General features: G+C 57.3%; 2 protein-coding genes across 6 annotated transcripts; one reads left to right on the forward strand and one right to left on the reverse strand.

Moving 5' to 3' along the window:
• The first annotated feature begins 296 nt into the window (after positions 1 to 296).
• On the forward strand, positions 297 to 6,155 carry ROGDI (rogdi atypical leucine zipper). Of its 3 annotated transcripts, XM_074346359.1 has the most exons (11): positions 311 to 535; positions 607 to 678; positions 1,376 to 1,458; positions 1,702 to 1,756; positions 2,454 to 2,534; positions 2,925 to 3,020; positions 4,285 to 4,383; positions 4,754 to 4,867; positions 5,035 to 5,084; positions 5,190 to 5,316; positions 5,614 to 6,155. In XM_074346359.1, exons 1-11 carry the CDS (start codon positions 491 to 493, stop codon positions 5,653 to 5,655), a joined length of 864 nt encoding a protein of 287 aa, XP_074202460.1. In that variant the 5' UTR covers positions 311 to 490; the 3' UTR covers positions 5,656 to 6,155. The 3 variants fall into 3 exon arrangements, with proteins under 3 accessions (XP_074202462.1, XP_074202461.1, XP_074202460.1); XM_074346361.1 differs by lacking the exon at positions 4,285 to 4,383 and having other exon boundaries at positions 297 to 535; XM_074346360.1 differs by lacking the exon at positions 2,454 to 2,534 and having other exon boundaries at positions 300 to 535.
• SMIM22 (small integral membrane protein 22) lies at positions 5,764 to 7,356 on the reverse strand. Of its 3 annotated transcripts, none has more exons than XM_010949779.3 (4): positions 7,222 to 7,356; positions 6,847 to 7,008; positions 6,677 to 6,762; positions 5,764 to 6,553 (listed from the first exon to the last, which is right to left on the reverse strand). In XM_010949779.3, the coding sequence occupies exons 2-4, from the start codon at positions 6,980 to 6,982 to the stop codon at positions 6,512 to 6,514; spliced, it is 264 nt and encodes an 87-aa protein (XP_010948081.1). In that variant the 5' UTR covers positions 6,983 to 7,008; positions 7,222 to 7,356; the 3' UTR covers positions 5,764 to 6,511. The 3 variants fall into 3 exon arrangements, with proteins under 3 accessions (XP_010948081.1, XP_045368651.2, XP_045368652.2); XM_045512695.2 differs by having other exon boundaries at positions 6,448 to 6,553; positions 7,218 to 7,329; XM_045512696.2 differs by having other exon boundaries at positions 6,448 to 6,553; positions 7,191 to 7,321.
• Positions 7,357 to 9,047: the final 1,691 nt, after the last annotated feature.

Genomic DNA, 9,047 nt, shown 5'->3' on the forward strand with positions numbered 1-9,047 from the left:
GTTCGCGCCCCGGCTCCACGCGGTCGAGGGAAAAGTAGGGACTGGCGCGGAGCGACAGCTTCATCGGCACAGCGCCAGACTGTCTGGTGGCCCCTCCCGGACCAGCGGAATTAGCGGGCTGGTGGCGAGTCCCGGCGGAAGCAAGCTGCCCCGTCCACCAATCGCCGGACGCGGCGAGAGCAAGCCATCCTGCCGACCAATCGATGAGTGCAAGCGGAGCACGGCGCCCTATAAGAGCAGGAAAGGGGCGGGACGAGCGGCCACAGCGCTCCAGCTTAGAGAGCAGCCTTGGAAGCGGCGCAGGACGCTGCTGCTCCGGCCGGCCGGTGCCGGCGGGTTCCAGGGCGCTCGCGGCGTCGCGGGCTGGGGGTGGGGCGGGCTCCGGCGCAGCCAATCGGCGGCGGGGGGTGGGCCCGGGCTCCGCCTGCGGACCGAGTGGCGAGCGGACGGCGGGCAGGTGACGACCGTCGCTGGGCAGCGAGTGGCGGCGATGGCGACCGTGATGGCAGCGACGACGGCGGAGCGGGCGGTGCTGGTGAGGCCCGTGGGCGGGGCAGGGTGGGGGTCGGCGGGCCGGGACAGCTGACAGCGAGGCTGTCCCCGCAGGAGGAGGAGTTCCGCTGGCTGTTGCACGACGAGGTGCACGCCGTGCTGAGGCAGCTGCAGGACATCCTCAAGGTAACGCGTCTGTCGGGCCTCTGAGGGCCCCCACCCTCCCCATCCTCCCCCAGCGTGGCTCCTGCCCCGGCCTCCCGTGCCTGCCGCCCGAGCGCCGGCTGTGAACGCAATGCGTTGTGTTTAGACCAGGCCCAGCCCTCTGTGGACTTAGAATCTAGCCGGGGGCACCAGCAGATAATTACCCAATTCTACAAGCAGCTTTATGAGCGCGGTGGGCTTGGGTTGAGCCCGGGGTCGGGGAAGGCTTCCTTTGGAACTGTGACATTTAGCCTCAGATCTGAAGGACTCAGCATTTCGACCTCAGCCAAGTACTCCATTTCTCTGGGTCTCCACTTTGCAAAAAGGAGATATCAGTACTAGCCTCAGGGCTGTCGTGAAGATAAGATAGCCCGTCAAGTCACCCAAAATGTCCAGGCAATGCCTGGTAAGGCCAGAATTGTGGGTTGCCATGACTACTGTCATTTCTGACTTTGCTTCCCACATCCAAGCACCTTAACCAAGCTAGGAGGGTATCTCTCGGCTCTATATCCCATGTTGGGCACACAGTAGGCTCCCAGGGAATGTGGAAGGAGCCAAGTATCAGCTCAGGTAGGACCTGAAACTCAGGCTGTGGGGGAGGGGCCCTGGGAGTGGGGCTTCTGGAAGAAGCGCTGGGCTGGTGTGGGTGAACTTTACCCCACTCCTCTCTGTCCCCCAGGAGGCCTCTCTCCGCTTCACTCTGCCAGGTTCAGGCACCGAGGGGCCCACCAAGCAGGAGAACTTCATCCTGGGCAGCTGTGGGTGAGCCCCGGCTGGGTGGAAATGGGAGGATGGGCTCTTTGCGAAGGGAATCACCTGAGATACCCTCTAGGTCAAGTGGCACGGCCAAAGCCCTGCCCTGCAGACTGACTTCAGCTCTGATGTCCAGAGGGTGTGCAGTGGGACAGGCTGGACCATCCTGTGACAGCCAGGGGCAGCCTGGTGGGAGGGTTGGTAGTAGGAGGGGGCAGCCGCAGGCCCTGCTCTGACCCACACATATTGCAGTACAGACCAGGTGAAGGGCGTGCTGACTCTACAAGGGGATGCACTGAGCCAGGCGGTGAGTTCCCCGGCCCCTCTCCCCTTCTCATGCTGTCACAGGAGCCTGTGGGGAAGAGCATGGGGGTCCTCCTGCTTATCTCAGCTCTGCCACCAGCTTGCTGCGTGACTCTGGGCAAGATCCTTAATCTCTGTGGGCTTCAGTTTCCTTATTTGTTAAAATGACAATGACCCCCCCTAACTTGCTCATGGGATTTGGTGTGTGGCTTCAGTGAGAGGTGCAGGAAGGGGCAGATGCTCTGCAGACAACCCTACCTGGAGTCTGGGCCCAGGGATTAGGCTGGCCCCAGATCAAAGTGGAATCAGCCAACATCTGAGTTCTGTCTGCACCTGACCCTGTGCCAGATGCCAAGGCATGGAGGAAGTTCCTTCTCCTCCTCGGGTGGGCGGTTTGTCCCTTGGCATGTACAAATGTTCCCTATTTGCGCACAACCACACACCTCCTCCCAGCCAAGGCCACCTTCCCCTTTCTTTTTTCCCTTTCATTTCTTTGTGGTTCCTCTTGGGCCTGGGTTCCTGTTTCCTGACCTCCCTGTTCACCCTTCAGTTGGCCAAAGTGTTGAGACCCTCTGCCCCAGGAAGTGGCTGAGGCCTGAGCTGCGGCGCACACCTGGTTTCTGCGCCTGGCTCAAGGGCTCAGAGTGGCCAAAAGCAGGAGGGCGTCCCTCTGGCCAGCTTATCCCGCTCTTGCCCAGCAGGACGTGAACCTGAAGACGCCCCGTAACAACCAGCTGCTGCACTTCGCCTTCCGGGAGGACAAGCAGTGGAAGCTGCAGCAGGTGACCTGGCCCTTCATTGTCCAGGGCTCAGGCCACAAGGGCAGGCAGGGGCAGACCGCTGTGGGGACTGGCAGCCATAGCAAGCCTGGGAGGGTGTTTTTTCCAGCAGGGCAGCTGGGGTGGGCAGTGCCTGATCTCCAAAGCCTAGCCTGTCCTCTGTGTAGGACACCCTGAACAAATCACTCCCTGCTGAGAGCCTCCAGGGGCTTCTCATGGCTCTTGGGGACCAAGTCTATGCTCTCTAGCAGCTCCTATGTGACTGTGCCTGGCCTCTGCCCCCTCCCTCTCACTGGCAACCAGCTTTTTCCACCTCAAGGCCTTTGCTCTGAAGGCAGCACCTCTCCCTGCCGAGGCCCAGCCCTCTGACCACCCATTGGGTGCTGTTTTCAGATCCAGGATGCCAGGAACCACGTGAGCCAAGCCATTTACCTCCTCACCAACCGGGATGAGAGCTACCAGTTCCGGACGGGAGCAGAGGTCCTCAAGGTGAGCTGCCCCGAGGGACAGGAGAGCCAGGTTCCCTGACCAGGCCCCTGGAGAGCTCTGCCCCTACATTCTCAGGTGGAGCTGATGGTTGACCCCTCAGCTCTCAGTGTACCCACATCCATCCAGCCAGTCGAATGGCTCACAGTCCAGACTCCAGAGTCAGACCTCAGATATGATCCCAGGGCCTCCACAATGAGCTGTGCAACCTCAAGTCACTTAGTTAGCCACTCTTTGCCTCAGTAGCCTCACCTGTAAAAGGGGAACAAGCTATAGTGACTACCAATTGTGACAACGCAGGTAAAGTGGCCCCTAGTAAGTGCTCAGTCAACAGTAGCTGCAGGTGTTAGTATGGACAACAGAAAACCTTTGTTATTAACAAAGTAAATTTATATGGTGTGGAGGGACAAGGTGAGCCCAGATGCCCTGGGTTCATTTCTTAGCTCTGCCCCTGACTTGCTGTGTGTCCTCAGGTGATTCACCTTACCCTCTCTGGACCTCTGGGTCCACATATGAACACTTGGAATCAGATGGACTAAGATCCCTCTCAGAACTATGACTGCCTTGTGGGGTGTAAGGTGCAGCCCCTGCACCTCCACCCAGTAATTCTGCCTTTCCTGGGAGCCAGGTGACCCCAGCACCACAGCAACAGCTGGATGAACAGCTGGAAGCAGTGGAAACTAGGGCTCTGAATTTGAGCAAGAGCTTTGCTCCATGGCAGAAGGAAGGGCTGAGTTCCAGATGGCTCCACTGTTCCTAGCTGTGTGACCTTAGCCCTTTGGAGCCTCAGTTTCCTCACCTGTGAAAACGGTGCTGCTGCCCACCTTAAGGGTCCAAATCAGAGTCCCAGTGCTTCCTCCAGGAAGCCTTCCCTGGCTGCTTGCACCCAAGCTGAATTAGATTTTTTTCTTCTAAGTTCCTTCATTGCCTGTACCCCCATCCACAAAGCCCTCATGCCCCTGGGACTAACTTCCGGGATCTTTCCATTCCCCATTGGATCAGCACCCAGGATCCCATGCAGTAGGACCTTCCAAATGGGTGGTCAGCAGTGCAGATGTCCTGCCCCCCACCCCCAGCTAGAGCCCAATTACCTGAATCTTTAACGAGCCTCCTGCTTATTCAGGCCCTGAGACCCCCAGGGAAGAAGCTGGGAGCTGCGGTAACTTTGTCGCTCTCTGATGTGGGGGCTGGGGAGTGGGGAAGAGGTTGGAATCAGGACTAGGCTCCGCTGCCTTCACAGCCACTGTGACAAGTCCCCTTTCCCCAGCTGATGGACGCTGTGATGCTGCAGCTGACTAGAGCCCGAAACCGGCTCACCACCCCAGCCACCCTCACCCTGCCTGAGATCGCTGCCAGCGGCCTCACGGTCAGTGCCTCAGACCAGCCACTGCTCCAGGAGAAGGGGTCCCCACAGAGGGACCCAGCTTGCCCCTGGGAGGGACACGGGTGCCAGAGGGGCCTGGAAGCCCCAAACTGTTGACAGAGTTCTATGTCTGTGCACAGTTTTCTGGGATAGGGTCCTTGGCTTCCATCCTGCATCCCCCAGATATGTCACCCCTGATCTGGGTCAGTGATGCCCAAGCCCAGTGGTGCAGGAAGATACCTGGGGCACCTGGGGAGAGTCTAGAAGCCCCAGTCCATGGGATGGGGGCTGAGATTCCCCCATGTGGTTGTTGGAGGGGTGGTGACTGCCCGGACCTTATCCCACCTGCTTGCCCGCCCCCTGCTGCCTACAGAGGATGTTCGCCCCGGCCCTGCCCTCCGACCTGCTGGTCAACGTCTACATCAACCTCAACAAGCTCTGTCTCACCGTGTATCAGCTGCATGCTCTGCAGCCCAATTCCAGCAAGGTGAGCACCCCGCCCCACCTGCCCGCTCTGTCGCAGCCTGCCCCAGCCCTAGCCTCAGCCCACCCTGCAGGCCCTGCCCCTGCCCCTTCCCCAGCCCCTGCCCCCGCCCCCGCCCCAGCCCACCCTGCAGCCTGGGGCCTGACTTGGTTTGATGCTCTTCTACCTAGAACTTCCGCCCATCTGGAGGCGCAGTGCTCCACAGCCCCGGGGCCATGTTGTAAGTAGGCTGCCTGGGAGGGGTCCCTGGAGCTCCCCCTGCACTTCGGGGGATGGAGTCCGGACTGGCCCAGCCGCCCTCAGGGACCCTCCCATCTTCCCCCAGTGAGTGGGGTACACAGCGTCTGGAGGTGAGTCACGTGCACAAGGTGGAGTGTGTGATCCCGTGGCTCAATGATGCCCTCGTCTTCTTCACCGTCTCCCTGCAGCTGTGCCAGCAGCTCAAGGATAAGGTGGGCACATGGGAGGAGGAGGGGTGTCACTCAGGTTAGGCTAGCCAAACAGCAGGTTGTTTAGCCCATTTGGGGGGGATTCCAAGGGCTCCTGTCACACCTCCAGAGCACCCCCAAATCTTAAGGTCTGTTGTGCTCTCCGCACACCCCAGACATGGTGTTGCTAGGCAACGGTATCATCTCCTGGACATGGCCCTTGGATGACCTTGAACTCTCTCCTGAGTCACAGAAGGTGCAGCAGGGGCCAGACCCCCAGCACCACCCCTCACCATGTCTCCCATCTCCCTCCCCGTCTAGATCTCCGTGTTCTCCAGCTACTGGAGCTACAGGCCTTTCTGAGCAGAGCACCCAACAGCCTGTAACCCTGGGAATGGCCCCTGCCTGAGGATCCCCGTCCTCCTCCAACCCCCTCTCCCCGCCCAGAGTGCCAGCCAGCGCTGCACACTATTTGTTTCCAGCGGGCTGTTTATTTCTCTCTTCACCCTGTCCTGCCTGTCACATCTGCACAGATGGGATTGAACACTGGGCCCACTGGGAGGGACACTACCTTGCTTTTTTGTTTTGGATGGGGGAAGTCAGAAAGGCAGGGCCCCGTTCCAAGACCTGCCCTCCCTACAAGGCCAGAACCTTTGGACTCAGGGTGGGGCCAGGCCCAGAGCTCTCCTTCCTCCCCTCTTAGCTGCCTGCCAAGCTTCCCCAGGATGGCGAGGGTGGTGGCTCTGAGCTGTGAGTTGGGAGGGAAGGAGGACAGGGGCCGCCCCCCGTGAGCTGTCGTGCCCTTGACCATGTCTGCTCTAGAAGGGGCTCTGAGAAATAAAGATCATCCGACATTGCCTGGAGCCTGTCTGTCTGTCTGTCTGTCTGAATGGGGGCCTGGCCAGGGGGTCCCTGATGGCCAGGAGCCGGGCTCAGGATTCAGTGACTGAGCCCCTGGCCTCCCGGTGCAGAGGAGCCCAGTGGGATGGCCACACAGGCAGTTGCTGGGTGGCTCCAGCACATCACCTGAGGCCTCCTGGTGACAGTCATGCCAGCTGCGGGCTGTTGAGGGACCCAAGGGGCATCTAGATGAAGCAGTGAGGGCCTGCACTGCCCACCCCGATGGGAGGGTCGGAACATGCTCCACACTCAGGCTGCAAATGAACAAGGCGTTGTTTCTCCTTCCCGGGGGACCAGAGCAGGGGGCAGGGACTCTGCGCTAAGGTTCCAGGGCCAAGTTATCAAATCCCCGGGAGTTTTTCTGCAAGAGAGGCACAGAGAGGGCGAGTGGCTTCACTCCTCAGTCCGCTCCAACCCCTCTCCACAGTAAGCCCAGCACCCACCCCAGCGCAGGTCCATGCTGCCCTTGGTGCCCGGGGCTCACCTTCTGGGACCTGGGGGAGTGGTGCTGGCAGCAGTCAGGGCAGCAGCAGTGGAAGCAGACGAGCAGCAGCAGGAGCAGCACGATTCCTGGGGGCGGGACGGGTGTCCAGATATGGCCCTCGGCCTGGGAGGCAGACGAGGTGGGAGGGCGAGAGGCTGAGCCACACTCACCGAGAAAGATGAGGAAGATGAGGAACGCAGCGGTGTCCCACTTGGACTGGAACAGCTGGCCACTCCTTAGTTTCCCCAGCACTTGCTGGACTGTAGCATTCAGCTCCTGCTTCAGGTCCTCCGTCGACAAGGCCATCTCAGCAGGAAGGTCCTGGGTGCCACCTGCTCCAGCCCCCCAGAGGGCCATCTCAGAACCCTGGGCTCCTCTGGGGCTGCCACATCCGGCCTCCACAGTCCAGCCCTGGCCCTGCCCGCCCACACCACCTCTCTGGGCCCCAGCCCCTACCCCTGCCCGTCTTCCTTTCCTGACCCCGACCCTGGCCAGGGCAGCCCCCTCCCCTTACCCTTTCCCGGTAGCCCCATCCCCAGACCTGCCTCTGGGCTCCCCCAGCCAGACCGGTCCTGGGTCCTGGGAGCACAGACTACTTCCTGCTTCCGGATCCGCATCACCTGGGGCCTGGGCAGCCAGCCCCTCCCACCCTGCTCCCCCAGGGCCAGCCCGGGGCTGCAGAGCTCGGTGGGGCGGGGCCTGTGTCCCACAGGTGTGCTTCCTGCCTCCTAACAGCAGCAAATGCTGCGGGACCCAGAGAGGCGGCCACCAGCCGGTCTACCTCTTCATTCTGGGCATTTTTTCACTTTTTCTCATAAACCAGGCCAGCAGCCGGGAACACAGTGGGCGCTCAGCCTCTGTTGATTTCACAGATGAAGACAAAAAAAATGGCGGGAGGTGAGAGGGAGGGAGAAGCTGGTTCCATTTCCCAGCCCTTCCCTGGCCAGCGGCCATGTGCCTGGCATCCCACTTGCAGCCTTTTGGGGTCTTCCTCCTCTATTCTAATCCTCACAGTGACCCTTACAAGACAATGGTTTTCGCTACTCAAATGAGCTCTATCCCTGGAACTTGGGGCCTGGGGCTCCCTATGTACCATCTGGAGGCAGCTCTAACTCCTGCCTTACTCTGACCAGGCCCACCAAGGGCCAGGACTGCTGGGCGCTTGGGACTGTGGGTAAACCAGGTGGACATGCCTTCTTGTCCTTGTGGGGCTTATGGTCTAGCAGGGAAAGCTTACTGGCTAATGTTAGGCTCTGTGCCTGTCATCATACAGACACACCTTTCTGTACTGCACTTCACAGTAAAGAAAGTTTTTGACAAATTGTAGCAACCCTGGGTGGAGCAAATCTACTGGGGACATTTTCCAACAGCATTTAGAAACTTTCATTGCTATTATTGTGGCGATCTGTGATCAGTGATCTTTGATGTTACTAACTGTAATCATTTTGGCAATTTTAGCAAAGTATTTTTAATTAAGATCTGTACATTGTTTTTTTTAGACACAGTGCTATTGAACACTTAATAGACTACAGTATAATGTAAACATAACTTTTTTATTGAAGTATAGTCAGTTTACAGTGCTGTGTCCATTTCTAGTGCACAGCATCATGTTTCAGTCATACATATATTCCTATTCATACTCTTTTTCATTATAGGTTACCACAAGATATTGAATATAGTTCCCCGTGCTATACAGTATGAACTCGTTGTTTATCTTATATGTAGTAGCTAGTATATGCAAATCTTGAACTTCCATTTTATCCCTTCCTACCTGCTTTCTCCCTGGTAACCATGAGTTTTGTTTTTTATGTCTGTGAGTCTTTTTAAAGAGTTTTATAAATACGTTTATTTGTGTCTTTTTTTTTTTTTTTTTTAGATTCCACGTATGAGTGATACCATATGGTATTTTTCTTTCTCTTTCTGGCTTGCTTCACTTAGAATGACAATCTCCAGGTCCATGCACATTGCTGCAAATGGCATTTTATTCTTTTTTATGGCTGAGTAGTATTCCATTGTATAAATATACCACAACTTCTTAAGTGCACTGGGAAACTAAAAAATCTGTGACTTCCTTTATTGTAATATTTGCTTTATGGTGGTGGTCTGGAACTGAACCCGCAGTACTGAAGTATGTTATTACCTACTGTATTCCTCATGGCAATCTTACAGTGGGTATTATTGCTATTCCCATTTTACAGATGTAAAAACTGAGGCCTTGTGAAGTTCAGCAACTAGCTCAAGTCACACATCTAATGTATTCATTTCCTGTTGTTGCTGTAACATACTACCATAAACTTGGTGGCTTAAAACAATGCAGGTTTACTATCTTATAGCTCTGGAGGTCAGAGTCTAAAAAGGGTGGACAGGACTG

This window comes from Camelus bactrianus, chromosome 18 (genome assembly GCF_048773025.1).
Source record: "Camelus bactrianus isolate YW-2024 breed Bactrian camel chromosome 18, ASM4877302v1, whole genome shotgun sequence".
In the NCBI taxonomy this organism is placed as follows: domain Eukaryota; kingdom Metazoa; phylum Chordata; class Mammalia; order Artiodactyla; family Camelidae; genus Camelus; species Camelus bactrianus.

Coding starts and splice junctions, on each gene's coding strand:
- ROGDI (XM_074346359.1), top strand. CDS start 491: ATGGCGACCGTGATGGCAGCGACGACGGCGGAGCGGGCGGTGCTG. Junction 4,384..4,753: donor TCGCTGCCAGCGGCCTCACG/GTCAGTGCCTCA, acceptor TGCTGCCTACAG/AGGATGTTCGCCCCGGCCCT. Junction 5,317..5,613: donor GCCAGCAGCTCAAGGATAAG/GTGGGCACATGG, acceptor CTCCCCGTCTAG/ATCTCCGTGTTCTCCAGCTA.
- SMIM22 (XM_045512696.2), bottom strand. CDS start 7,293: ATGCGGATCCGGAAGCAGGAAGTAGTCTGTGCTCCCAGGACCCAGGAC. Junction 7,009..7,190: donor GATGGGGCTACCGGGAAAGG/GTAAGGGGAGGG, acceptor GGGCTGGAGCAG/GTGGCACCCAGGACCTTCCT. Junction 6,763..6,846: donor CATCTTCCTCATCTTTCTCG/GTGAGTGTGGCT, acceptor TCCCGCCCCCAG/GAATCGTGCTGCTCCTGCTG.